The sequence below is a fragment of the Oikopleura dioica genome, chromosome XSR, assembly GCF_907165135.1.
Source record: "Oikopleura dioica chromosome XSR, OKI2018_I68_1.0, whole genome shotgun sequence".
Lineage (NCBI taxonomy): Eukaryota > Metazoa > Chordata > Appendicularia > Copelata > Oikopleuridae > Oikopleura > Oikopleura dioica.
The window spans coordinates 9,324,758-9,348,578 of record NC_137294.1 but is presented as its reverse complement, the minus strand read 5'-3'; the positions used below and the strand labels follow the sequence as shown (position 1 = coordinate 9,348,578).

General features: G+C 43.4%; 10 protein-coding genes across 14 annotated transcripts; 8 read left to right on the top strand and 2 right to left on the bottom strand.

The window, feature by feature from the left end:
- The first annotated feature begins 290 nt into the window (after nt 1–290).
- On the top strand, nt 291–2,938 carry LOC145710484 (zinc finger RNA-binding protein-like). Its single transcript, XM_081788243.1, has 7 exons — nt 291–1,494; nt 1,538–1,773; nt 1,845–2,071; nt 2,117–2,240; nt 2,278–2,429; nt 2,474–2,638; nt 2,688–2,938. The coding sequence occupies exons 1-7, from the start codon at nt 326–328 to the stop codon at nt 2,838–2,840; spliced, it is 2,226 nt and encodes a 741-aa protein (XP_081644369.1). The 5' UTR covers nt 291–325; the 3' UTR covers nt 2,841–2,938.
- On the top strand, nt 2,935–5,963 carry LOC145710485 (sarcolemmal membrane-associated protein-like). Its single transcript, XM_081788244.1, has 12 exons — nt 2,935–3,080; nt 3,134–3,298; nt 4,290–4,450; nt 4,496–4,544; nt 4,585–4,703; nt 4,752–4,856; nt 4,900–5,040; nt 5,087–5,174; nt 5,221–5,294; nt 5,345–5,551; nt 5,594–5,731; nt 5,774–5,963. Exons 1-12 carry the CDS (start codon nt 2,966–2,968, stop codon nt 5,825–5,827), a joined length of 1,416 nt encoding a protein of 471 aa, XP_081644370.1. The 5' UTR covers nt 2,935–2,965; the 3' UTR covers nt 5,828–5,963.
- LOC145710487 (uncharacterized) lies at nt 3,292–4,214 on the bottom strand. Its single transcript, XM_081788245.1, has 3 exons — nt 3,994–4,214; nt 3,863–3,951; nt 3,292–3,820 (listed from the first exon to the last, which is right to left on the bottom strand). The coding sequence occupies exons 1-3, from the start codon at nt 4,193–4,195 to the stop codon at nt 3,800–3,802; spliced, it is 312 nt and encodes a 103-aa protein (XP_081644371.1). The 5' UTR covers nt 4,196–4,214; the 3' UTR covers nt 3,292–3,799.
- Nucleotides 5,964–5,998: 35 nt separating the features above from the next.
- Nucleotides 5,999–9,462, top strand: LOC145707540 (oxysterol-binding protein-related protein 6-like). Of its 4 annotated transcripts, XM_081785080.1 has the most exons (10): nt 5,999–6,215; nt 6,260–6,533; nt 6,578–6,774; nt 6,813–6,848; nt 6,966–7,063; nt 7,178–7,258; nt 7,559–7,754; nt 7,799–8,868; nt 8,915–9,077; nt 9,120–9,462. In XM_081785080.1, the coding sequence occupies exons 1-10, from the start codon at nt 6,005–6,007 to the stop codon at nt 9,323–9,325; spliced, it is 2,532 nt and encodes an 843-aa protein (XP_081641206.1). In that variant the 5' UTR covers nt 5,999–6,004; the 3' UTR covers nt 9,326–9,462. The 4 variants fall into 4 exon arrangements, with proteins under 4 accessions (XP_081641206.1, XP_081641207.1, XP_081641208.1 ...); XM_081785081.1 differs by lacking the exon at nt 6,813–6,848; XM_081785082.1 differs by lacking the exon at nt 7,178–7,258.
- A 92-nt stretch (nt 9,463–9,554) lies between these two features.
- On the top strand, nt 9,555–11,796 carry LOC145707541 (uncharacterized). 2 transcript variants are annotated; one of them, XM_081785087.1, is made up of 6 exons: nt 9,555–9,695; nt 9,739–9,881; nt 10,130–11,152; nt 11,196–11,260; nt 11,309–11,538; nt 11,577–11,796. In XM_081785087.1, exons 1-6 carry the CDS (start codon nt 9,565–9,567, stop codon nt 11,659–11,661), a joined length of 1,677 nt encoding a protein of 558 aa, XP_081641213.1. In that variant the 5' UTR covers nt 9,555–9,564; the 3' UTR covers nt 11,662–11,796. The 2 variants fall into 2 exon arrangements, with proteins under 2 accessions (XP_081641213.1, XP_081641212.1); XM_081785086.1 differs by having other exon boundaries at nt 11,193–11,260.
- Nucleotides 11,797–15,653, top strand: LOC145707545 (isocitrate dehydrogenase [NAD] subunit gamma, mitochondrial-like). Its single transcript, XM_081785091.1, has 7 exons — nt 11,797–12,010; nt 12,052–12,162; nt 12,207–12,463; nt 12,509–12,691; nt 12,733–12,893; nt 14,671–15,036; nt 15,509–15,653. Exons 1-6 carry the CDS (start codon nt 11,835–11,837, stop codon nt 14,824–14,826), a joined length of 1,044 nt encoding a protein of 347 aa, XP_081641217.1. The 5' UTR covers nt 11,797–11,834; the 3' UTR covers nt 14,827–15,036; nt 15,509–15,653.
- On the bottom strand, nt 12,953–14,463 carry LOC145707546 (deoxyribose-phosphate aldolase-like). Its single transcript, XM_081785092.1, has 5 exons — nt 14,304–14,463; nt 13,870–14,165; nt 13,500–13,830; nt 13,302–13,453; nt 12,953–13,257 (listed from the first exon to the last, which is right to left on the bottom strand). The coding sequence occupies exons 1-5, from the start codon at nt 14,371–14,373 to the stop codon at nt 13,147–13,149; spliced, it is 960 nt and encodes a 319-aa protein (XP_081641218.1). The 5' UTR covers nt 14,374–14,463; the 3' UTR covers nt 12,953–13,146.
- Nucleotides 15,654–16,317: 664 nt separating the features above from the next.
- Nucleotides 16,318–18,025, top strand: LOC145706771 (small ribosomal subunit protein uS5m-like). Its single transcript, XM_081784210.1, has 7 exons — nt 16,318–16,471; nt 16,518–16,853; nt 16,898–17,098; nt 17,144–17,382; nt 17,431–17,518; nt 17,586–17,671; nt 17,716–18,025. The coding sequence occupies exons 1-7, from the start codon at nt 16,330–16,332 to the stop codon at nt 18,004–18,006; spliced, it is 1,383 nt and encodes a 460-aa protein (XP_081640336.1). The 5' UTR covers nt 16,318–16,329; the 3' UTR covers nt 18,007–18,025.
- A 30-nt stretch (nt 18,026–18,055) lies between these two features.
- LOC145707538 (symplekin-like) lies at nt 18,056–22,191 on the top strand. Its single transcript, XM_081785079.1, has 7 exons — nt 18,056–18,217; nt 18,259–18,384; nt 18,432–20,548; nt 20,594–20,835; nt 21,640–21,778; nt 21,818–21,966; nt 22,031–22,191. Exons 1-7 carry the CDS (start codon nt 18,056–18,058, stop codon nt 22,114–22,116), a joined length of 3,021 nt encoding a protein of 1,006 aa, XP_081641205.1. The 3' UTR covers nt 22,117–22,191.
- Nucleotides 22,192–22,198: 7 nt separating this feature from the next.
- Nucleotides 22,199–23,815, top strand: LOC145707543 (protein HGV2-like). The gene is made up of 8 exons (XM_081785089.1): nt 22,199–22,294; nt 22,334–22,527; nt 22,581–22,684; nt 22,728–23,139; nt 23,184–23,282; nt 23,323–23,497; nt 23,544–23,623; nt 23,667–23,815. The coding sequence occupies exons 1-8, from the start codon at nt 22,225–22,227 to the stop codon at nt 23,742–23,744; spliced, it is 1,212 nt and encodes a 403-aa protein (XP_081641215.1). The 5' UTR covers nt 22,199–22,224; the 3' UTR covers nt 23,745–23,815.
- Nucleotides 23,816–23,821: the final 6 nt, after the last annotated feature.

Genomic DNA, 23,821 nt, shown 5'->3' with positions numbered 1-23,821 from the left:
GAGAACTTTGTTGGAAGGCACGGGACAACTACTATCGCTGTATGAATGAAGAAGTTAAGCCACATTTGAAGCTTAACGAGTCGAAGAAAATTTTCGAAGCTCCAAATCTTCCCGCTCTCATGAAAAAATGCCAGCCTTTGCAAGACGACTTTACGCAGAAATGTCCAGTTGAATGGCAACAACACTTCGACAAAATATGGAACGCTGAGATCTATAATTTATTGTCCAAATCGGATTCCTGAAACAAATCTTCCTGTACCTAATCTTTTGATTAAATAAATATTCTCTCAAGATCAATTACAGTTATCTATTAAGAACTGCCAAGATGGAGACCTTTGGTATGTTCGATGGAGGGGAGACGGGTGACACTCAAAATAGATCCGGAACCTTCCAGCAGACTGCACAGAGCAGATCTGCAGTAGTAGCAGTTCAGCAACCAAAAGGTGGACCCCGCCCTGCGTCTCAAGCGCTCTACCGAGCTCCTGTGCAACGCGAAAACAACTCCCAAATCGTCCCAAAAGATGTCGGCGACAGGTCTCTCCTAGGCTCCAATGCGTCAGCAAATTTCGAAACATACAATGACACCATCGCGACGCGAGCGCGTGTATGGGCTGGTCAAGGACCTGATCCTTTCTCTCGTTCAGGAAGACTGGATCCCAATAGGCCTATCATGGTGACTGAAGTGAAAGCATTTTTATATGCATTCTGTGGGCGTCAACGCTCCCTGCCCGAGTACGAGACTAAACCAGCAGGAAGAGATAAAAATGGATGGATGAGTTACTTTTCGACAGTGGCGCCGACTGGTTTTCCTTATGTAGGGCAAGGAACAGCCCAAACAAGAAAAGAAGCTCAAACTGCTGCTGCTTGGGACTTCATTGACTACTTATCAAAGCAGGGGATGATTAACGAGATGGATTTGCCTCTTAGAGAAGAAAAATATAAACTCGCTACATGTCAAAATTACAACGTCTTTATCGGTCCGAAGCCAGGAGCCGAGCCCATAACAAGAAAGAAAATAGCAAAAACTATGAACTTCGTTGGCGGAACACGATTAAAAGAAACGCATGGCGAACTTTCCGGTGGATTTGAGGAAGAACGTTTCGCAGATTCCAACGTTGAAAAGAGTAATGGCGTCAAAGTGAAGCAAACAGTTATCGTCGAGCTAAATCCCGAAAACATGGAAGCAAAACCTCAAAAGAAGCAAAGACCTAAGTCACTGTACGAGCAAGCCAAAGAAAACGAAATCGTCGGCTCAGAGTACATTGAGGTTGTTCCAGCTACGGGAAGAAATCCAGCAAAGTTCAGATGTAGACTTTGTGACTGTGATTTCAACGACGAGACTGCCAAAAATACTCATCTAAAAGGAAAAAGGCATAAGCTTACGTACAAGACTAAGGTTGACCCGGAGTATGACGTAAAATGTAATTTCAAGCTTATACAGCAGATGAAACTCAAAATGTGGCAACAAAGAGTCCCCCAAATGATCGCCGAAAAGTGAGTCAAGCTTGATTGCATCTAGTTTTAACTTATTTTTCAGAGAAGAGCGACTAGAAAGAAGAGATCGCGCCGCCGACATGCGTAATCTCAGAGTCTGGGATGGTAAACATATAGAAGTGAAGCTTAAAGAAATTATCCCTCAACTGATGGAAGAAAACGAGATCAAAGACTCAGCTGAAAAGGTTGAGAACTGCGTCAAGCAGGTCTCCGACGAAACAATGCTCGATGGTCAACGAACAATCCGCGGCGTCATGCGCGTCGGACCTGCAGCAAAAGGTAATTGAATGAGGAGAAACCAGCTTAAACTTGTGTCGTTTCATTTAATCCCTGGCTTAACCCTGCGATAGGAATCCTCGTGGCTGGCGAGAAACAAGTCCATCTTGTTATTCAATGTCAAAACCCACCTACAATTGATTTCTTGGACGATGTTGTTGAGAAACTTGGACCAAAGCTTGGTAACGGTTACCGAATAGATATTTTGCAGGAAGAATGCGGGTTTGGAATCACTTCTCCGACGAACGTAGAAATCGTTGTTCGACTAGCCTGTCTGGCGTTGCGTCCAGAAAATAGAAGAGTAATACTGTGTCATGAGTTCAGTATTGTTTTTACAAATTTTTAGGATGACGAGCCTGATCCTGAATTAACGGAAAATCATTTGGATGTTGAACCGCAGCTAGCTGCCCTCTCTGAACTTAGACGAGCGAAATGGTTCCGTGCTCGAGCCAATGCTAACCATAGACCAGGTTAGTAACGTGGACGTGTCATCTCTAACGTTTTCAGTTTTACGAATCATGAGAGATCTCTGCGCGCGTGTAGGAACATGGGCACCACTTTCTGGCTGGCCGCTTGAAGTTATTTGTTGCGACTGCCTGGAAACTCCTTTTGAACGGCCTCCTTTTTCCACTGCTGAAGGATTCCGTCGTGTATTTGAGGTTTCGATTTTGTTAACTGACTCATCGTGAGATCCTTGGTTTAGTGTATTGCTTCTGGTCTGCTGTTGCCTGGGACAAACGGGCTTAAGGATCCTGTTGAAAAGGACTTAACAAATATTCTTGATTGTATTGAGATTCAAGAAGCTGAAGATATCACTGCCTCCGCTCAACACGCGCTCCGACTTATGGCGTATAGGCAAATTTATAAAGTATGCTCTCTTCCGCTGCGACTCTCTTTTTCAATCCACACCCTTTCAGGTTCTCGGAGTCAAGGAACAAACATCAATGCAACCGATGCTCGAGCCAGAGCTAGAATTAGATGTCACAGGGGAGCCTGAACGAAAACGCCTCGCCCTGATGGGCGCGACTGCGAGTGCCCTCGGAATTCAAGCACCACCGGGGGCAAATTAGAAAATTAGTTCAAATCATTGATGTTCTGTACCGTGTTTTTGCTCATCCGTTCACGTGAAAGACGTTCTCTGGGAATTAATGCAAAAATGTTTCTAATGCATCAGTAAAAAATTTTTCAGTTTAGTATGTCAGAAAACCCGAAGATCGTATTTGAATGCGAAGGAACTCGCTATCAGTTCGAAAAAAGAACGGTCGAATTGCCAATAAAAGGAGACCATGTCAAAATCGGGCGCTCTCAAGGTAGAGTCGAATGTTTAAGTATTCGACTTATAATTAGTTATTTATGTATTCAGGGCCTCTAAAGCCGCAGTCAGACAATGCAATATTCGACTGTAGAGTCTTAAGCCGGACCCATGCACAAATCAGATTTCTGAACGAGAAATTTTATTTGAAAGATACTGGAAGCTCCAACGGTACCTTCGTCAACGGGCAAAAGCTGTCAGACTCTGATCACGAAGGTAACTTTTTATTTTGATTAGCAGAGAAAATCTAGGTCTAGGATCGGGGGTGATCGCTGGAGATCCGAAATGAGGCGCTCGAGATGAATCACCAATGAGTGGAGCGCGGGTTGTTTGGATCTCCAGGAGCACGGAGATCGAGGCTCGATCTCTAATTTTTGGAGATCCAAAATATTTTTTTCCATAAATCGCCATTCAAACATTATGTAAAACTGTTTATTTTAAACAAAACAGTCAGTTTAATAATTTCATGGGCAAGTCAAGCCTTTCATTTGAACGGATCGAAGAAATTCTAGGGGTCCATTTGGACATTATCCTCGATCTCCAAACTCTGGATATCCGGTAAACCCGCGCTCCAGCCACTGGTGATTCACCCCGAGCGACTCATTTTAGATCTCAAACGGTCACCGATCCTAGACCTAGGAGAAAATAGTATAAAACATGCCGTGTAAAAGTGTAAAGATATGGATAAATCGTATGGATCATCGTTGCCATCGCAAATTAAGATTGCTCTCGCAGTTTCTTGAAATATTTTTTTTAATTTAGAAAAGAAAATTAGCCCACTTGTTGTCGTCTTGCTTCCTTTTCCGATTCCGTTCGTTTGCGATACTTCTTAACTTTTTTCTCGCCCGTTTCAGCTTGTCGATATGAAGCTTTATGAAAGTGAAAAATTAATTAAAAGAGATGTTTCTTACATCTAGAGCTATTCCCGTGCTTCTTCTCCATTTTCGCGTTGAGATCATCAAGGCACATTTGGAGCATTCTCTCGTGGATGTGTTTCGTCTCCTCTGATGGCGGGGTAAAATAGGCAGTTGCCTGAACTTGCGCCTTCTCAACTCCTGTCACTTTTGCTTTAACCGTGACATCTTCATAGTTGACATCCTTCGGCAAACTCATTTTAGGAACAATCTTTCGACTGAAGCTATTGATTGAGGCTACCGTTAATAAGCCGCTCCAGCTCATAAAAGTGAACGTTTACGATCATGTTTAGTGCTTACTGGTGACGTTCTCCAATTTGGCGTCGACGTGGACAGCAGTCCCCGCGCTCAGACGATTCCTTGTGTCGTTTGTCAAATCAAATGCTACCTGCCTGATGGAACTGAAGTGGAACCAAATCCTGCGGGAGCAGCGGCTCGCGAATCTTACTCAAAGGTAGTATATACGCGCTCAATGCATTATTTATCATTCATCTCAAAGCTCGCCACTTCGTCCAAGAAGTCATCAAGACCGCCTTATAACCATGATGGTAATAGACAGATTAGTTTCCTCTCTTATCACATTTGCAGCTGAAGTAAGACGGATGCATGAGGAGGCAACGCAAAAAGAACTTAATGGGTATCGATCAGATATCGCAAAGTTCCATCCATACGCGGAGGCCGTAGAGAAGAAGTTGTTAAAGTTAGAGGTTCGACGAAGATCCCTTTCTAGAACATGTTTTGATAGCTTTTGATAGGGCATTTTGTCAGACATCACAGAAGTTCAGGCGCAACAACGCGACGAAAAGCTTGAAGAGGATACACTCCTCTGCAAAATTGAGTGTTTGGAAAATATGCTGCAGGTTAATTTTTGCTTTTGACGTCACTCGTAACCACTACTAAAAGGGTGATAATGTATCTACTCTCCAAGAGAGTCACCGCAGAGTATGCCAGGAGAAAAGCGACCTCGAACAGCTTTCAAAAAACGTCGTCCGAAAATCATACCAAGAAAAGCTCGCTGCGCAGGCTGAAGTTGACCAACAAAAGGTTAGACATTCGATATTAAATAAAACCCTTTGAACAAGCAATTAAGATAACAATCAAAAAGATGGAAAATGAAAGTCAGCGGAAGGATTCGGTCATAAAAGACCTTAAAAAACAACTGAAGAACTTCGCGCTCGGTAGAGTCATTTATTAATATAAAAGTAAACAAAGGGTTATTCATAGACTCAACTGGGAAAGCTCTTGATGTTCTCAGAGAAGCCGTCGCGGAGAAAAACCTCGGGCCAGAAGAATTGGAGGCAAGAATTATTAGTATCTATTGTAGTGCTGTTTCTTATTTAATCTTAAGGTCTTCCAGACACTGTCTGAAATCGTCTTCCCAGATGCCTTCCAGGAACCAAATGAATCCCTGAATAACTTTATGAACGAAGAGCTTAGAATTTTCGAATCAGAAAAGAAGCTTAGAAACGAGGAAAAAGCTGCGCTTGTCCTTCAGTTGAAAGAAAAAGAAGAGATGCTTCAGTTTAAGAATAACGAAGTAGAAACAGTTGCTCAGGTTTGATTCACCTGCGATTGCGTTTTAACTTACACTGGTTAGGAGCGCGCAGACCTCGTCAAAAGACTTGGAGAGCTACAGACAGAGCAAAAAGAGATGAACGCAGCAATACTTGCCGATGTGGAAGAAAAGAAAGATTTAGCGCTCTTAGAATGCCAGAAGAAACAAAACTTAATTTATGTTTGTCGCTCTAACATAATAACCTTGCTCAATTATGTTTAGGCGCTGATGGCAGCTCTCCTTGCGATGTTCATGTTCATTGTCTTCAAATATTGATGTAAAAAGCAATAACACAATTCCTTCACGAACTGAATTTTTAATATCATTCTCGCATTCCTTCTAGTTCTTCACATCCACACTGTTCAAGTTGAGACTTCCGACCTCTTCATTCAACTGCCAAATCCGTTTTCCACGTTGAGACCTTTTCTGACGACTATTTTTAGACTCTTAGACATGTCGAACTCGATTCAAAAGCCGAACCGCTTTGCCGGTTACTATATGAAGCGGCGGAAGTGGCCGTTAAAAGGATACCACCGTCGATTTATCGTACTCGATGATGGCTGGCTCAAATATGGAAAAAACGAGGAGATGAGACGGGCGCATGGTGCGCTTGATCTAGGAGATGCAGCAATTATAAAGGACAAAAAGGAAGAAATTCATATTGGTGAGTTATTTTTTAGTCTGGACTGATTCTCACATCTCGATAAGATACAAATATGGGATCCCCAATTCACTTGAAACCTGTCAGGGGGGCCGATCCCAACACTATGGTTGTTATATACGACGCTCTAAGAACGCACAAACACTACAGAAGACAATCAATCACGAACTTGCAGGCTCGAAACAGAGAGCAGACTTCTCCGTGGGGAAATGTTATCACCGATGGTGGCACCCAAACTAGCGATACCAATCTTCTTCCTCTCGACGTTGACGCTTTTACGTCAGGTCGGCGCTCTTCTTTGGACGAGTTCTCGACGACTAGGTTAGACGCAAATGTTTAAGTGTATATCTCACATGCATCCCTAGAGAAAAGTTTAATCATATCGAGAACAAACTTCAAGACATGGAAAACCTCATTGTTCAACTAACCAGCCACCGCGCAGAAATCGAAGAAGCTCTACATTCCAACGTATCACCTAAAAAATCCAGATTTCGGCCATCGATCAAACGAGGAAAGCGGGAATCCTCGAAAACCTCCAGCTCCTCACAACAAACACTTGACGGTACGGGGATATGACTTTTTAACTTCATTAAATTTTAGTGCCCCATCTTCAGGAGTCCAAGCTAACGCAAAGTGGTTTGTGTTTTTTTAATTAAAACCATTGATTGGATTTTCATGTTTTCCATGTGTGTGAAACTTGGTTTCACATATTCGCTCTTTTTCATTTTATTTTTTTCTTATTATTTCTTCTAGCATCAGCTCTCAGCATCAGCGAAGACACCGACCTCGGCGGCTCTCAAACCTTGTCCAGAAGCCAACCAGATCTATCAGGCATAACGACTGCTTATTTGGTGAGTTGTAGCTTTAGGATATAAATCGTCTACTCGCCACTGTCTATCGCTGTCTCAGTGAAATAGACGTGCTTTGGATAAGAGTAAAAATTACTGACTGATGTTCTATCGCAGTTAAAGCGGAAGAGTTCGATACCAGCAAACGTATACTCCTGTCGGGGTCGTTTCCTCACACGTTTGATACGTTATAGGAAGGTTAAGATGCATCTAGCTTTTTATAGCTGTTGTCACTAATCAAATTACTGTTGTGAGCAGTACGCGTTACTAAGGTAGCTGTTTCATTATTTACAAACTCGTACTTATGTTCATATTTACTCCCAATTGTTTTTTATCCTTGCTGACAGATCATTTCACTGAGACGCATATGAGCTGGTCAACGTTGCTCAAATGTTTTCATGGGAATTGATATGTTTGATGAAAACAATCCTTTGACTGATTTTCTTTATCGCATGCAGATTCGGACTCGCTTCTCGTAAAGCTAATCTTTTGATTCAGGGACCAGACGGAGTTATAAGCAAAATTAGTGACATTCAAAGACAATTCGAAGACACTGCGAGAAAATGCATAACTGATGCACGGCACTTGAAAGGCCAGCTCGTTGACATGTCGAATAGTACGTCAACAAAAAGAAATTCGTTGGAGCAGCACTCAGGCCATCAAACAATCTTTGAGCTCATGCGTGAGAATGATGGTTAGTCGAAAATACCCATTATTGGGAATCAAGCTTTATTTTAGAGCTTCGAATGAAGCTACAGCAAATCAGGGCGTTTGCATCGGTTGGATCTAATTCGCTCCCTACTGTGCGTTCTTCTACGAGTATACTTTCTCGACCACTGAAGCGCGAGACAAGCCATCTTGGAGAGTCTATTGATGGATCAACGACGGACCTGTTTTATGATGCTGAATCAGACTTGGAGATGAGTGGAGACAGCAGCGATGACAACAGCTCTCTTCATGAAATCAATGAAGGCGACTCAGATACCGACGAAGAGATGCCTGCGTTGAATGACACGCGAAAAACAGAAACGCCAGTCGGGCCAGCTGGATTCAACAGACGATCGCGCCTTCCTGTACCAATGCCTGATGGAATGCAAGTGTCACTCTGGAATGTTCTGCGTAAGAACATGGGAAAGGATCTTACCAAAGTTGCAATGCCCGTTTCATTCAATGAACCATTATCGGCTCTTCAAAAAATGGCTGAAGATCTTGAGTACTCATTCCTGCTCGACCAAGCAGTTGCGACAAATGATATCGAGAGAATGGTCAATGTTGCGACATTCGCCCTTTCGTGTTATGGCGCAGAAGCAACGAGACAAGGACGAAAACCATTTAATCCTGTACTCGGCGAAACTTACGAGCTTGTGCGAGACGATTTGGGCTGGAAGTTTTGCTCAGAGCAAGTATCCCATCATCCTCCCATCGGCTGCGGTCATGCTACTGGCCAGGGTTGGACCTACTGGCTGGATTTCCGTTTTAAAAACAAGTTCTGGGGGAAATCGATTGAAATCACACCGCTTGGAAAATGCTATCTTCAATTTGACGATGGATCAACTTATTCCTGGACCAAAGTAACATCCTGTATTCACAACATCATAAGTGGTCAGAAATACGTCGAAAAAACTGGCGACTGTGTCGTAGAAGGTCCAAATGGCCTCTATGCGAATTTCACCTTCCAGAAAGTGGGTTGGATGTCGAGCAGCCGAAACGAAGTCGTTGGAGAGATTCGGAAGAAAGATGGAACAAAAGTCCGAAGTTTGTTCGGCAAGTGGGACGAAGGTTTGTACGTTGGAGAGAAGCGCGAAACGGTGAGTGATCGTATTAAGTGAATATATTTAACAGAACAAACTCTAGGCGAAGAACGTCTGGCGCCAGCATGCATTATCCGCCGACAATGAACGATATTACGGGTTTACGAAATTTGCTATTGAACTGAATGAAATCCTCCCTCAACATGAGTCTAGCCTTCCTCATACTGATAGCAGATGGCGACCTGATCAACAGCTTCTTGAGCAAGGTAAAAATTCATCTAAAATTCAGACGAGTAGAAATCTCTTAGGTCGCATACAAGACGCAGAAGATGAGAAAAAGCGTGTCGAAGATATTCAACGAAAAGCTGCACGAAGGCGTGAGAGCTTAGGCGTTAAATATGAACCAAGATTCTTCAAGGCGGATGAAAATGGGGAATACCGTTTTTCAGGAAATTCCTACTGGCAAGCACGTGATAATCAAGATTTCTGGAAAAAGGTCGATCCGCTTTGGTAATCAGTATCAATATTTCTTCAATCGTCAAGTTCAACGCATTCCCTTCAGGATTTTACTCTTCTATTAACTAATCGATATGAATATACTGCACTTAACCCCATTTTGCATTATGCCTTCTTGATTCGAATACAAATAAATAACTTATTTAATACAGAAAATTTGTCGAATTTGTGTTGTTGTATCCTCTGTTGCGTAAACGAAAGGTTATAAATATTGGTATCTTTCCATTCAGACACTAGATGTCGAAGCCGGAACTGGCTGTCACTGGCTATGCATGCAAAATATTCAATGATAAAAATGCTGCAGCCGAAATTGAGACATCAGCTCATCTTCACCCGCACGAGTTAGATTTGCTTACAACAATAGATAGGTAACTAATGAAGGCAATGTTCGCAATGCTAAATCACGCATAGATTTGATGTTCGCGGGCTCCTCGAGTTCCCTATCGACTACAAACGCGCGACAGAGAAAAGGATCGGTGATGTGATCTCTGTCGACGAGACTGAAATGTTGCGCAGGGACCGGTTCGGAGATCTTGATTCACAGCTCGATCACGGTACGTGCCCATTCGAAAAATACATTTCATTGCGCCAAGATAAAGACGTTTCTGTCGAGAACTTCTCCCCTTTTCTCAGTTACTTGCTTTACCCTGCGTAAAAAGATCAGATTCCAGCGATTGAACAAGTTGATCCAGTCTAGGTAATCGCATGCTTCATATTTTAGTTTCAATGCGAGGAGCGTCAACGTCGAACGAAGTAGCACCACATTAGTATTTTCCTGAGTAAGAACTGAATAAAATTTTAGATGACGAGTACCGCAAGCTTCAGGAGGAGATCGCAGCTGAAGACAAGGAAGAGAGCCAAAAATCTAATGGAAAATATGGATCAGTTGGATTCTCATATGACGAATCCGACACAAACAATCACTTTTTAAAACCAGAAGAACCCCAGGGAAAAGCCTTTGTTGTGCCGGAGGGTCTGACTTTGCCAAAGAATATGCCGCTGCCAAAGCTTGAAACTGAGCATGAGATCATTCTCAGAACTGCTAAGTTTCTTGCGAATCAAAATAATCAGATGGAAATCTTGCTGAAAGCGAAACAGTCTGGAAACGAAAAATTCAACTTTCTTAATTTTGGGCATGTCTTAAATGATTACTACAAGCACATCAAGAAGTTAATCTCGACTGGCGAGTTCGATCCCGATGCTAGCAAAACTCCACCAAGTGACTCAGAATCTGACTCTGGAAGTGATTGCGAGGGAGGTTTATTGGCTTTGAATGCCGCAGCGGCCCGAGCAGCATCAAAGAAGAAGAACCCGGTGCAAGAAACGTCGGAGCGTTCAGCATCTCCTGTAGTAAACACAGTCGACGAAAATCATCCTCTCTTCAAAATTATTTCACAGCGAAAAGAAGCCGAGCGCCGAGCTCAAATTGAAAGAGAAGCACGGGCGAAGCAAAAAGAGATCCAGAATAAGTTCAAGAGTATGGTTCAAGTTCCTCCTCCGAATATTTGCCAAACTGTTGAATGGGTTACGAAGGAATTGGTAGCCACTGATCCCGCCGAGCGAGAAGAAAAAGAGACACGACTTCGAATGCAAGTCACACTTGAGTTCATGAATAAGGGTCACCCTTTCTATAACTATTTCCAAACAATGCTCCAGAGAGCTTTACTCACAGCATCGAGGCCTCCGTCGCCGCCAGTATCCATCGACACATCCTCGAAAGAAAACAACGACTCTAAGGAAAGCGATCATCAGCCTATTAAATTCGAAATCAAAACTGCGCCTACAATGGAAGCTAGGGTCGAAGCAGCGAGAAAAAAAGCTGAAGGTGAATGACTTTTTCACCCGATTTATCTTAGCATTTTTAGAAGTTGCAAAAATTATTGTGAGCAGAGAAATGGAGAAGATCTCGAAAAAAGAAAATGGAGAAGTTCCGGTACAAAAACCCCCTTCTCCCCTCCTTTTCAGAAAATAATTCTTTAAGATTGATAAAAGCAACGGAGATAACAGCAATAGTAATACCGTCGATGGCGCAAAAAACGAGAGTGCTCAGAGTCTTATGCCAAAAAGACGCCGAAGAAGTCGAAGCAGAAGCTCAAGCCGTCATAAAAAGAGAAGTCGAAGTAGATCGGCATCAAGAGGAAAACGTCGAAGGAGGTCCCGCTCTCGAAGTAGATCCTATGGGCGCTCGCATAGAAGTCGCTCTCGTTCAAGGTGATTATTCTCACTTTTCTCGCTCACCACAAAAATAGATCACGCGATCGTCATCGAAGACGCCGGCGAAAAGAATATCGAGATCTGAGAAGCAGAAGTCGAAGCCGCTCAACAAGCAATTGATATTAATTCTGTTTCTCTTGTACCCAATAGCTAACAGCAGCAGTTCGGGCAGTACGTGGTTTCACACCTTTTTTTACTTGCCTACGTGCTCAGAACGGTGAAAATTTGTAATTATTCCAGGGAAGGCTTTTTCAACATTCCATACTTATCTTGAGTTCTTTTAGAGAGGCTTTATGATGTTGAAGTCCGTTGCTTCCAGAGTGATCGCTCGAAACGCTTGCTATGGTGGACGACACACTGTCACTCTTATTCCTGGCGACGGAATCGGTCCTGAAATGTGTGGGGAAGTTACTAAAACTATTGAAATGCTCGGAGCTCCCGTCGACTTCGAGACTGTTCAACTTGAAGGGTAAGTCCTGAAACACAATTTCAATCAATTTGTCTTTTTAGCACCTCTGAACTTACCGAGGCGATGAACTCTATTACCAGAAACAAAGTCTGCATGAAGGGAAACGTCGTTACTCAGTGGCCAGTCTACACTTCTCGAAACCTTCAGCTTCGGTTTGCTTCGACAACTCTTTCAAAGCAATGTAGATTAATTCTAGACACGACTTGGACTTGTACGCCAACGTCGTCCACGCTCAGTCATTCTCATCTCTCGACACCCGACACAAGAACCTCGATGTTGTCTGCATCCGAGAGAATACCGAAGGAGAGTACTCTGCTATGTCTCACGAAGCCATTCCCGGCCTTGTCGAGTCCCTGAAGGTTTGCACCCGAACTGCTACTGAGCGAATTGCCCGCTTCGCTTTCAACTACGCCGATCAGTGGGGCCGAAAGAAGGTCACATGCGTACACAAAGGTACCCGACCTCACTCTCTCGATAGACTCATTGATCAAATTCTAGCTAACATCATGAAGAAGGGAGATGGTCTTTTCCGAAAAGTCTGCGCTGAAGTCGCTCTCGAATACCCTCACATTGAGTACGACGATATCATTGTTGATAACTGCACGATGCAGCTCGTCTCTCGACCAGAACAGTTTGACGTTATGGTCATGCCCAACTTGTACGGAAACATTATTTCCAACAGTGAGTCCAAATAGTACCAATAGATCCGAACGTAAGTTAAGTGCTCTGCGGTCTTGTTGGCGGCCCTGGCTTGGTTAGCGGAGGAAACTTCAACGATACCAACGGAATGGCTGTCTTCGAGCAAGCTACCCGAAACGCCGGACGAAAGATTGCAGGAAAGAACATGGCGAACCCCACTGCTTACTTGGTCGCTACTTCCAAGGTATTTCCTGCGTTTGGTATTATAGTCAAGACAAATGTGAACACAAGGCCCGCCGAAAGTCCCTTTGGCCTAACAATAGAATTTATTCGGTCTCAGGGTATAACACTGAATAGGACTGTAATTACGCACATGGAGCGAATGCACATTTTCGAACATACTGGTTGTAATGAACTGGTTGGCAGGGGAGGGTTTTTTTGGGAATTAATTAATAAATTGCAACGGGTTTCCAATGTGCCTTGGATGGCCGGCTTTTCTAAGACATAGCAAGCTGGTGCTCGGCAGCATAGCGACCGTAGACGTAGTGGTAAAGCTGTCGCTCGACGTCGATCAAGAGCGAGGAAGCGCCGATTCGGAACAGATCAGCCTGGCAAATACGTTAAATTCGGTTATTTTATAATTCATGCATACCTTGACCCATTCATCGCCAAGTTCCTCCTTCATGAGCATCAGCCAGGTGAGCCCTTGTTTAGCATTTCTGATGCCCCCAGCCGGCTTGAAGCCAACCTTGATTCCCGTAGCGGCAAGGTAATCACGGATAGCGCGGACCATGACAAGCCCAACTATAATTTTGTAGAGTTTTTACTTGCATGCTGATGGAGAACGAACCTGGCAGAATTGCGTTGACACCTTCCTTGCCGGTCGAAGTCTTGATAAAGTCACTTCCAGCCTGCATGCAAACCATGGAAGCCTTGTAGACATTTTCCATAGTTCCCAGCTCGCCGACAGCGAGGATAGCTTTCATGTGGGCGGCGCCACAAGCCTCTTTCATGAGTTTGACCTCGTCATAGACGGTTTGCCAGTCGCCTTGGAGCGCCTTGGTTCTGTTGATGACAATGTCAATCTCAGTGGCACCATCGGCGACGGCCATTCTGATCTCCTCAAGTCGCATCTTCAGAGGTGTTTGTCCAGCTGGGAATCCAGTTGCAACGCTTGCAATCTTATAATTCTAATCAAGTGTTAGACAAGGCTCCTTTACCGGGATATGATCAGCATTTATCGCCTTCAAGTATTTCTTCGCGACGGCAACTTGGTTGGGATAAACGCAGATAGCACCAGTCGTGATCTTGAAATTCTCCATGCCGAGTGCTTTCACCAAGTCCGGTCGGATGGGCTTGGCCGCCTTGTGACACAAACGCATAACATTGGCATCGGTATCGTCTCCTGCAAGAGTCGTCAGATCGATCACAGAGCAGCAACGCATGAGCCAAGCCGCTTGATAAGCTTTCTTGACACATCTTTTTGTACCCAAAGTAGCAGCGCGTCGTTTCAATGCTTATCTTGTTGATCAATTCAGTTCCTCCAATTTTCTTTCAAAGATTGGGTAATTGTTCGGCTACTTGTAAATGTTTCATATAACACTTAGACAAATCACTAATAATATGAGTAGAAATGATAAATTTGATCAACGACCTGGAAGGTCAATTCGAACGTTTTCAAAGGCCTGTGGATCGAATGGGACGCCATTGTTAACGTGTGCCATTGTGGGATAATAGTGGTTACTCTGAAGGAGATTTTCTCAGCGCAGTGGGACGCTGGACTTGGGGGCGGCGGCTGGGCTTGACGCGGCGCTCGTTGCGCCTCCGCCGGTGCTAAAGCGGGCGCGATGAGCGAGAGCGCGTAGGCGAGGCCACCCACGCACGCTGCGCGCTCTGGTTCGCTCACATGAGCAACACGCAGAAATTATTGGGCCTGGCGGGCCTCTAGTATTCTCAAAGAAATGCAGAAACTCACTTTTTACAATCAACGCTTTCGAGAAATTTCTAATTTTATGAAATAGATGCTTCGACATCTCGGTTTGACCGACGACGCTCAGCGACTCCGTGACGCTGTCGTCGACGTTGTTAATGTCGACGGTATCCGTACGACCGACATCGGCGGCAACCACAAGACCTCAGACTTCATGGCCGCTCTCGAAAAGAGAATCGTCGTTTAAAAGAGAATCACTAGTGAAGAAGATATGAACATTTTATTTATTCTCGCCTTGCGCGACCTACATGTCTCCTGTCTGCAACCTGTATGAAGGAACTTTTTCATATTTTCCTTAATTAACAACCTTTTTTCTTAGACTTGAAATCGACTTGAAACCATGCGTGCCAAGTGGCGAAAGAAGCGTGTCCGACGACTGAAGCGAAAGCGAAGAAAGGTAATGAAAATTGTCTTTGATAGACTCTCCTTTCCCTCAGCCGTTTGTGATTTCCACCGGCCTTTGGCATCACTCAAATATTCTGATTTGTATTTGTGGTGACTAACATTAGTGAGAGCCGGACATGAAACCCGACTGAAGCAGTCTTGATTGCTCGATGAATCCCTTGGAATGGAAGAATCCTCCTTAGGGTCTTCAAAAGTCTCGAAAGAAAGGGATTCGGAGGAGCACCAAAATCTGCGGGCCGGGGGCTTCCCAAAAGCGTCTCGGCCTTGGTGTTTGTATGGTGCGAGTTAACTGGAGGCCAATAACTTTTTTTTTCAATAAAGGCACGTTGGTATTATTTTTTTAACGTTTTCACGCGTTAATTAGGAATATATTTTCAGTGACTGTATATATTCGTAGGGACTGTCAGGATTTTTATTAAATGCACGACATTTACACGACTCTGTGGTTAACTGTGCTCTTTTAGATGCGAGCTCGATCCAAGTAAATCAGCTCCACGCCGACGGATGCCGTTTTCTCCAGAAGGTAAAAACGAAGCGACAAGAACGAAGTTTTCTTTGCCTCTTTTCGCCAAGCTGCTACTTTTTGGAATAAATGAATCCGTTGATGAATCGACTGTTTGAAGAAGGCTCTTTCTCCGAGGAGTCTTCTTGGTTCTTAGTTTGTTAACGAAGCAGAAAAGTAATTAGAATGTTAATAGAATGACTATGAAATGAAAAATTACGCTCACTATTTATTTGCGAGAGGCAGACCAAGGCAGGGTCCTTTTACTTGTAGCTTCTCTGTTTCCCGCGTATATCATTTGAAACATAGAGGTAGAAATATTCTGGACTTTTATTTCGTAGGGATCCATAAAAGAGCATCGGAGGTACTAAGGACGCACCTTTCTGCATGTCTCGAGCGAAATCAGTCTTGGACTAGTTATTTTGTCAAATACTCGGAAATTTACGACGACGACTTCGGAAAATCTAATTACGATATTCTCATTGGAGACTCGAATTTTCAAATATTACGGACTGGGTGCTGGCCATATGTCAAATATCACTGCACAAAGACACCAGCATCAGACCTTCGCATTTCTGACAGGGTTATTCGCATAAGCAAAACATTAGCTTTTCCTGCTTGCTGGGCTTACGGTATCGCAGCTTTCTTTTTGTTGCGTTCACCAAATCACGGCTTCGTCCGATATCAATTTGAAGGCAGGACTGTTTCTTTGTTCTTTCTTTTGGACGAAGCTAAAAGACAACAAGAGTTTTTTTCTTTATGCTTTCAAAAAGCGAGTTAAGAATGTCGGCGATAAAAATAGCTGCTGCACCTTGGCGGCGGCTATCTGCAACGGCCCCAGTGCAAAGAGTAACGAACTTCTCGGGAGATCAGCTTTGGTGGGCCATTCGTAAACCCGGTCTTGATCAAAATAAAAACGCAGGAGGTAAATAACACGATGTGTTTCCTTACGAATATGTCGATCCTTCCAGGTCGGCGTACAATTCTTGTCCAGCGAGTCGATTTCTGGGAAGAATCAAAATACGGCCACGGCGGCTCTGCTAAACTCTGGCCTGGACTTTCCGGAGATCACGACTCGTTCAAAGACGGTCTTGCAGAAGAAGGAACTCCGCTTGACCGAGAGTTGCCTGTTCACGTTCAAGAAAAAGAAAACCAGGATCAAGTGTTTTCCTCCGTCGACGATTTCCTTACATGGACGCGGGAGTACTGGCTGAATAGACTTAATAGAGGATATACGGGGAAATCTATTGCCGGCATGTATATTCCAACTATCAGTCCAAAAGACGCCCAACGGGAATTCGGGAGAAGTAATCAAATTGTTGCTGGCCTATTGCTAATGTTCTGTCTTAAGCTTTTGATGATTTCAAAGTATCAATTCTTGAAATTGGCCGGGTTGGCTACATGGCCCCAAAAGCAGGACGAATCTACAGTGCCCGAGCAACAGTTGTAGTTGGAAATGGAAAAGGAATCTACGGTGTGGCTACTGCCCAGGAGCCACTGGCCACTAGTGCCATTATCTCCGCCCGGCGACAAGCCTTCAAAAATTTACAATGTAAGATTCACCGTTAAAAATTCTGTATATATTACAAGTTAATAGCTATCCATTTGCACGAGGGCAGGACGATATCAAATGAAGTCTTCTTCAATTTCCATAAAACATACATGTCCCTGAGACCGCAGCCGAAAGGCTTCGGTATCCGCGCGAATAGATATCTCAAGCGAATTCTGGATGTTGCTGGTATTAAGGACATTCACTGCCATGTGAAAGGCTCAAGAGCTGTACTTCCCCAAATCAACTGTCTCTTGCGTGCTCTTCATGAAGTCGAAAGTCCTTACGTACGTTCGGCACTTCATTATACTCAGTATTTATTTTTCATTTCGTAGGAGCAAGCCTCTAGGACTGGCTACAGCGTTGTCAAAATCGATCCTCAGAAATGTGACAAACCCGAAATCATTGCTTCGCCAAATAAAGATTGGATATGAAAATCATTTGAACATCGAGTTTTCTTGAATTTTCGAGTCTTGTATATCCTACGCAGTTAGACTCAATGTTCGGGAATACGAGGCGCCGGTCAATTCATACAAAGAATATTTTAATCAGAAGCCGATCATTGACTTTTTCAATGTAATTAAATTCATATTAATTACTTTTCTAGTTATCAATTTTAGTATAGCACACTTGGCGTGCATAGACAAGAACATATGTCCAACAAATTCCATAATCGGGTATTTCCTGGACGCGTTGGAAGTCATATGAGCGGTTTTATGAGTTACAAGCAAATGCCGAGAAGTGTGTCGGAGATTTCTGATGCCGAGCTTCCGGAGCAGTTTGTAGGCGAGAAGGATGGCGACTTCATCTTCAAAACGAATCTAAGCCAAGAAATTAGTAGACAAGAATCTATTCATGCTTCTGCACCGAAATTTAATTTGACTTGTCGTAAGGGCTTCGCCAGCCTTTAACTCTTTCGAAATTCGAATAGCTTCTTTTGGTAATTTTTGAAAATTCAGAATGGATGATCCAGAGATTGATAATGGAGAGGTCGATAATACAGTTGGGAAAAATTTAAGCTTGGCAACTGTGGAAAAATCGACGGACAGACGATTTGAGCTTTTGGATAGTGTGATTGAGAGTCTCGAAAAGAACGAAAATGCAGTATTAGATAATTTCCAGGTACAGAGATTAGTTTTTCATTGATACTAACGAGAGGCTAGGATGAAATTTGCAATTTTACGAAGGACAAAAACCCCTCTATCCGCGCCCAAGTTATCAGGTTTATCACGTTATCGGTAAAAAGAGAAAAGGATACGATTGTAGCGCTATTACCTCCGTTGAATTCTGTAAGTTAATTTCAATGCCAGTTAATTATTTATTGAACGAATTTAAGCTTTTGAGTGATGAGTGCTCGAACGTACTTTGTCGCACATTAATCTCGCTGTGCTACACGCTACCAGTTTTTGCTGAAGGAAACGCGCAAATGCCGATTCGTGAGACTCTTGTCGAGATCTACGAAACGGTAGTCCGTCTTTTGGAGGACGAAAATGATGGGATTCGAACTCAAGCTGTGCGCGTCGTCGAGGAATTCATTCTTTTCAAGAACGAATCCTTCAGTATCTTCGAGAACGCAATTCTCACATTGACGGACTTCCTGAAGAAAGCGACGATTTCAAACGGGAATCTGGTGGCCGGTCTAACAAGTCTGTCTAGAATTGCAAAAACAGAGAGGGACTACGTTAGCACCGTCATAAGCGAGTTTGAAAATTTGAATGCATCACTCCCTCCGACACTGTCAATCACACAAGTGAAGAATGTTCGAAAACTGATTCGAATCCAGCTCATAGATATTATGAAATCGTGTCCTGAGACAAGAGAGCACGAAGCTATAATTTCAACGCTTCTTCGTGACCTCGGAATGGGAAAGGCTGAAGTCGATAGGACTATGAAGCTAATGGCTGTCGAGGACAAGCGAAAAGCAACAGATATCTCAATGGATGATGATAGGGATCCCGATGAAGAAGTTGGAAGGCCGGTGAAACGAAATCGGGCGGATCAAGAAAGAGAGCAAATAGAAGAACTAGCCGACGAGTTATATGATGGATTATGTGAGATTAATGATGTCGTGGATTTAGTCATTCTATCTTTACCGGGAGTTCCTGAAAAGATGCAACCATCATTTTCTTCGACATACACGCCGATAACTTCAGCAGGAAGTTCTAAACAGAAAATGTCCATTGCCCGTCTCCTTGCGAACCAGATTACACAAGCAGGACTCGGTAAACGGCAAGACCTGCTTCACTCGCCAAAAAAACGTAGGAAGAATTCAGATGATAGCGAACCGACAAAGAGAAAGTTCGAGCCTATGGAAGCCCTTAAAGCAATGGACAAAGATCTTGAAAGTTCGACAGGAGCTGGTCGAAACGAGTTCCACCTCGCAAACGTAACCAAAAGCCTTGCCCCAGACGTCAAGTTTCGAATGGTCAAAATGGCTGTGGACGACATGATCAAGGGCCTAGTTCATTCTAATCACAATTCTACTCTTCATGGCATGCTAACTAAGATTGTCGCTCACTTCAGCGGCTCATTCCCTGCACTTGTCGCAGACGTCATCGAACACAATCCAAACCCGAGAAATCGTATCGAGATGTCACTTAGTTGGCTTTACGCAGAATACGAAAAATATTTGGACATTCGCGAGTCGCCCAGTGATATGCAAGCTCTTGAAAACTACAACGTTTGTATTGGAATATTGTTGACTGTATTGAAGGAGAAAAACGCGGACGCCATGTTTGAACAGCTTCTATTCCAAGCTCCTATATTAACCGAAGACACATTTGGAATTCTTATGCAGTTTTGTGTTGACGGGGAGTGCCCAGATTCGTCCGAAGCACTTATATCGACTCTCGGAAAATTGGCGATCCAACGTCCTGTAAACCGAATGCGATTGCTCGAGCTTCTTTTACAGCTATCAACGCATTGGTTTAGGCAAATACGAATCCGAGCCCTCGACCAGATTGTGACTATTTATGAGCGCTTTCAGGACAATCCGGATGTCATCCAACACATTACCATTCATATTGTGAAGTCTCTCGGTTACCTTATCTACGAAGAGCCGCCACAGACCCTCTCTGATATTGCTTCTGACTGGACAGAAGATCTGATTGAACGCTGTCTAGATCTGGCAGTCGCTGTTTTGCCATTTGATGCTGATGTTCTACTAAACTTGTGTGATATATTCAATAGAACTCCTTCAATGGCAGTCAAGCGAGTCATAAGCAGAGCAATGGAGGCTCCTGTCCGCCGTATTCCGCAGACAAATGTTACCTTCCTAGATCTTGTGAAGAATATGCCGGAAGGCTGTGAATCCTTGGTAACAAGAATTCTGCACATAGTCACCAAAAATGGTATAGTCGAGCAAGAGCTTATTGATGCGATCAAACACGTCATGTCAACAGATCGACGGGATATTCGTTTCATGATTCCCATTCTGCAAGTGCTTCCAAAAGAGTACGAAATTTTGAATTAGCGTCTTTTACTTAAACGTTTCTATAGGGAAGTGGTTGAGGCATTACCAGAACTTATTCAGCTCCAGAAAAAGGTTGTCAAAGACGTGTTTTTCCGCTTATTGGGTGTTCACAGCGGGTCTCAGAGTACAGAAGGTGACCAGCATGTTGCACCCTTGACAGCTACCGAGCTTTTGGTTGAGCTGCATTTGATGGAAGGCGCCAGCGTTAAACCTGCGATCGAAGCAATTGCTTTGTGTCTTGCAGAAAAAACTGTTTTTACCCTCGAAGGTATTTTAGCAGGTGGTATGCGGTTATCTGTGTACCATACCCGTGAATCTCCTATTTTAGTTTCATGGGTACCGGTACCAGTGAATTCTAAATTTCAGTTTCGTGGGTATCAGGTACTTGCGAACGCTCTCTTTAAGTTTCGTGTGTACCAGGTCCCCGCGAATGCTATTTTCAAAGCTCGTGGGTACCGAAGTCTTACGAACGCTTTTCAACTTTCATGAGACTCAGAAGATAGAAGACAATGGAAAAGCGCTCATCTTAAAATTAATGATAAGCTCCAACTTATGATTGGCTTAATTTATGGTTAGTGTTAGGGGGCACTGGGCAAAATGACAGAACAAACTTACCCGAGGGGGATAGGCTAGGGTTAGTTAGGGTTACTGAAGGTAACCCTAAGTAACCCTAGACTAGACCCCGGCATCTTAGGCCCGAAGGGGCGGAGCCCCGAGGTAAGGGGCTTAGATTAAGATAGAAAGGTTGACCTTAATAGGTTGATATTGACTGAGTCAAAACAAGGTCTAGAAAAATTTCTACCAACCGCAGCTGCTTGGTACCCAGGAAACTTAATAACAATGTTCGCGGGTCATGGGTACCCATGAAAGTCAAAACTAATGTTCGTGGGGACCTGGTACACGCGAACGTTGAGAAAAGCCTTCACGGGTACCTGGTACACATGAAACTAAAGTTGAGCATTCACGGGTCCGTGGTACCCACGAAACAAAAAAGAGCATTCACGGGTACAGGTACACAGATAACCGCGTACAACCTTTTAGCAGCTTCAATCTGTTTTTAAATTAAGTTTAGTTTTTGCGTCGGCAATTTCAAGAATGTTGAAGTTTGATCAACTGCCAGCTTTGTTCATGAGAACTGTTTTACAAGCGCTGATTACGCATCCAAGGATCACTTCTGAGATTATCGTAACTCTGAAGACCCTGATTACCAGGTCAGACATGAAAACTTCAAGAAACTAAAATTTGAATAGAGAGATATGGCACACGCAGAAGCTCTGGGATGGATTTGTTATCTGCTGCCAGAAATTAAAAACGCGATGTGTGATGGTCTTATTGAAACTGCCAAAAGAACCTTTAGATAAAATTCTCGCCACTGCCCCTGACCTAAAAGCATATTTAGGAATGGTTAAGATGAAAGATTCACTTTAAAAATTAGAAAATTTCATTGAAATAACCATGAACAGTAAGCTATCTTGAGTCGATAGAGCCAACTGAACGATTGAAAATTGGAGAGCATTTCCAAAATATCTCAATGATCACTGCTTCTTGAATCTTGTTTTTTTGCTGTTTCCAAGCTCACTTTTCATCTTCATTCTCTTTTACTCGAATTCAAGGAAAAAACTAACACACAAAGTTCCAATAATAGGCAATTCAGAGCATGTCCGATAATAAAGAAAACGTCACTGTCCTCTCGTCTAACATCCAAGTATCAAAGGAAACTACAAACGGTGAATTGGTTTTTATTACTATATTTTAACAATTTTTAGACGTAGTTCCGCAGAAGAAAGAAAGCGGCGAATCTGAGCCTTCTTTCCAAGATAAACCCTTCCAATTAGCTGATAAGGATATTCTGAGTTCGGAAGCTATCGATGTTTCCAAACAAATCGAAACGTTGTACCGCGAGGGAAGGCGTTCAGCATTGCTCAACAAACACTCAGCGGCTTTAAAGCCGTTGTCAGAGGTAATTAGAACATACGGTCCATGATCAGATGCATCATGCATCCAAAAATTTAGTGTTGCGAGTTGATCGCCAAGCATCGGGGTGAGACGCACTGGACGATGGCCGAGTGTGGTTACTGGTATGGCAACGCGTTGATGAAGGTTTCACTGGCTAACAGGTAAATAATTAGCTGCTGCAGCGATTGAATTAATTCATTTCAGTGATATTTTCGGCAGTAAAATTCCGGCGGAAAAGCCAGAAAATGATGAAGATGATGAAGAGGACGCTCCCGCTCTCGGATCAATTAACGAAGAGCCTGCGAATTCGGATCAACCGGGGCCCTCCAGTGCTGAGCCAGGACCATCATCTTCTAACGATATCGATGGAACGAGTGATGAAATCTCTGACCATGAGCTGGCTTATGAATGGCTCGAGTTAGCACGAACTATCTTCGCTAAACATGAAACCGAGAAAAGTCAGCTTCGACTTTGCGACTGTTTGAGAGATCTATCGGAACTCAAAATGGAAGATGAGAAATTCCAGGAATCAGTCGAAGATACAAAAACTTTAATCGAGATTCAAAAGAAGTTTCTCGATCCGAATGGCCGAGATGTTGCTGCTTCGTACTATGAAGTAAAAATCTTAATTTGAAATAACTTATCATCGAGTTTTTGTAGCTCGGAGTTATGGAAGAAATGCTCCAAATGCCTCAAGATGCACTTAAATCATTCAAAGAGGCGCATACTCGACTGGCGGATCTTGAAGCCAGTGCCAAGGTAAGATTTAAGCGATACTAAAAAAATATCGTCTCTTTAGAAAAAGCTAGCGGATGCTAGTGCTGAAGAAGCTGGCAAGCTGATGAAGGAGCACAGCGATCTGAAAGAGATCCTTCCCGAGGTAGCAGCAAGAATCGATGGTTGCCAACTCGCAATCAAAGAGTACGACGAAGTTAAGTCGACTCTGAAGGATATGATGAAGCAGACACTCACCGGTAAATTCTAATGACTATCAAGGAGTTTTCAAAGAAATAATTTTAGGTGCTCCAATCACTAGCATTCCCACTGTAACGGGTCTCAGTGCTGCTCAGCCAGCGCAGTCTTCAGTTAATCAACTCACGGTTTGACGGTTTCGATGAAGAATAAATATAAAGTTTTAATCAGGCCAAACGAAAAATAAAGACGGATACAAAGAGTGAAGCCGATCAGCCAGCAAAGAAAGCGAAAGAAACTGAACAATAGAAATTACGTCCATTGCCATCCTCCATTTAGCATCCATTTATTCACTGCCATTTTTAGAAAACAGTGTGAATTTAAAA

What these genes read in the sequence shown, in the direction of transcription:
- LOC145707541 (XM_081785086.1), top strand. Translation starts at nt 9,565, where the DNA reads ATGTCGAAGCCGGAACTGGCTGTCACTGGCTATGCATGCAAAATATTC. An exon ending in AAGAAAATGGAGAAGTTCCG is followed by an intron (nt 11,261 to 11,308) that starts GTACAAAAACCC and finishes TAATTCTTTAAG; the next exon opens with ATTGATAAAAGCAACGGAGA. An exon ending in AGAAGTCGCTCTCGTTCAAG is followed by an intron (nt 11,539 to 11,576) that starts GTGATTATTCTC and finishes CCACAAAAATAG; the next exon opens with ATCACGCGATCGTCATCGAA.
- LOC145707540 (XM_081785080.1), top strand. Translation starts at nt 6,005, where the DNA reads ATGTCGAACTCGATTCAAAAGCCGAACCGCTTTGCCGGTTACTATATG. An exon ending in GACGAGTTCTCGACGACTAG is followed by an intron (nt 6,534 to 6,577) that starts GTTAGACGCAAA and finishes ATGCATCCCTAG; the next exon opens with AGAAAAGTTTAATCATATCG. An exon ending in GCATAACGACTGCTTATTTG is followed by an intron (nt 7,064 to 7,177) that starts GTGAGTTGTAGC and finishes GTTCTATCGCAG; the next exon opens with TTAAAGCGGAAGAGTTCGAT.
- LOC145707545 (XM_081785091.1), top strand. Translation starts at nt 11,835, where the DNA reads ATGATGTTGAAGTCCGTTGCTTCCAGAGTGATCGCTCGAAACGCTTGC. An exon ending in GAGACTGTTCAACTTGAAGG is followed by an intron (nt 12,011 to 12,051) that starts GTAAGTCCTGAA and finishes TTGTCTTTTTAG; the next exon opens with CACCTCTGAACTTACCGAGG. An exon ending in ACTTGGTCGCTACTTCCAAG is followed by an intron (nt 12,894 to 14,670) that starts GTATTTCCTGCG and finishes TTTATGAAATAG; the next exon opens with ATGCTTCGACATCTCGGTTT.
- LOC145710484 (XM_081788243.1), top strand. Translation starts at nt 326, where the DNA reads ATGGAGACCTTTGGTATGTTCGATGGAGGGGAGACGGGTGACACTCAA. An exon ending in CGTCGGACCTGCAGCAAAAG is followed by an intron (nt 1,774 to 1,844) that starts GTAATTGAATGA and finishes ACCCTGCGATAG; the next exon opens with GAATCCTCGTGGCTGGCGAG. An exon ending in CGTATAGGCAAATTTATAAA is followed by an intron (nt 2,639 to 2,687) that starts GTATGCTCTCTT and finishes ACACCCTTTCAG; the next exon opens with GTTCTCGGAGTCAAGGAACA.
- LOC145706771 (XM_081784210.1), top strand. Translation starts at nt 16,330, where the DNA reads ATGTCGGCGATAAAAATAGCTGCTGCACCTTGGCGGCGGCTATCTGCA. An exon ending in AGCCTTCAAAAATTTACAAT is followed by an intron (nt 17,099 to 17,143) that starts GTAAGATTCACC and finishes ACAAGTTAATAG; the next exon opens with CTATCCATTTGCACGAGGGC. An exon ending in CGATCATTGACTTTTTCAAT is followed by an intron (nt 17,672 to 17,715) that starts GTAATTAAATTC and finishes TATCAATTTTAG; the next exon opens with TATAGCACACTTGGCGTGCA.
- LOC145710485 (XM_081788244.1), top strand. Translation starts at nt 2,966, where the DNA reads ATGTCAGAAAACCCGAAGATCGTATTTGAATGCGAAGGAACTCGCTAT. An exon ending in GTCAGACTCTGATCACGAAG is followed by an intron (nt 3,299 to 4,289) that starts GTAACTTTTTAT and finishes GATCATGTTTAG; the next exon opens with TGCTTACTGGTGACGTTCTC. An exon ending in CTCGCGAATCTTACTCAAAG is followed by an intron (nt 4,451 to 4,495) that starts GTAGTATATACG and finishes TTCATCTCAAAG; the next exon opens with CTCGCCACTTCGTCCAAGAA.
- LOC145707538 (XM_081785079.1), top strand. Translation starts at nt 18,056, where the DNA reads ATGGATGATCCAGAGATTGATAATGGAGAGGTCGATAATACAGTTGGG. An exon ending in TATTACCTCCGTTGAATTCT is followed by an intron (nt 18,385 to 18,431) that starts GTAAGTTAATTT and finishes AACGAATTTAAG; the next exon opens with CTTTTGAGTGATGAGTGCTC. An exon ending in CTGCAAGTGCTTCCAAAAGA is followed by an intron (nt 20,549 to 20,593) that starts GTACGAAATTTT and finishes ACGTTTCTATAG; the next exon opens with GGAAGTGGTTGAGGCATTAC.
- LOC145710487 (XM_081788245.1), bottom strand. Translation starts at nt 4,195, where the DNA reads ATGAGTTTGCCGAAGGATGTCAACTATGAAGATGTCACGGTTAAAGCA. An exon ending in GCACGGGAATAGCTCTAGAT is followed by an intron (nt 3,952 to 3,993) that starts GTAAGAAACATC and finishes ACTTTCATAAAG; the next exon opens with CTTCATATCGACAAGCTGAA. An exon ending in AGGAAGCAAGACGACAACAA is followed by an intron (nt 3,821 to 3,862) that starts GTGGGCTAATTT and finishes AAATATTTCAAG; the next exon opens with AAACTGCGAGAGCAATCTTA.
- LOC145707546 (XM_081785092.1), bottom strand. Translation starts at nt 14,373, where the DNA reads ATGGCACACGTTAACAATGGCGTCCCATTCGATCCACAGGCCTTTGAA. An exon ending in CGTTCGAATTGACCTTCCAG is followed by an intron (nt 14,166 to 14,303) that starts GTCGTTGATCAA and finishes CAACAAGATAAG; the next exon opens with CATTGAAACGACGCGCTGCT. An exon ending in TGTCAACGCAATTCTGCCAG is followed by an intron (nt 13,454 to 13,499) that starts GTTCGTTCTCCA and finishes ACAAAATTATAG; the next exon opens with TTGGGCTTGTCATGGTCCGC.
- LOC145707543 (XM_081785089.1), top strand. Translation starts at nt 22,225, where the DNA reads ATGTCCGATAATAAAGAAAACGTCACTGTCCTCTCGTCTAACATCCAA. An exon ending in CTTTAAAGCCGTTGTCAGAG is followed by an intron (nt 22,528 to 22,580) that starts GTAATTAGAACA and finishes CCAAAAATTTAG; the next exon opens with TGTTGCGAGTTGATCGCCAA. An exon ending in GATGAAGCAGACACTCACCG is followed by an intron (nt 23,498 to 23,543) that starts GTAAATTCTAAT and finishes AAATAATTTTAG; the next exon opens with GTGCTCCAATCACTAGCATT.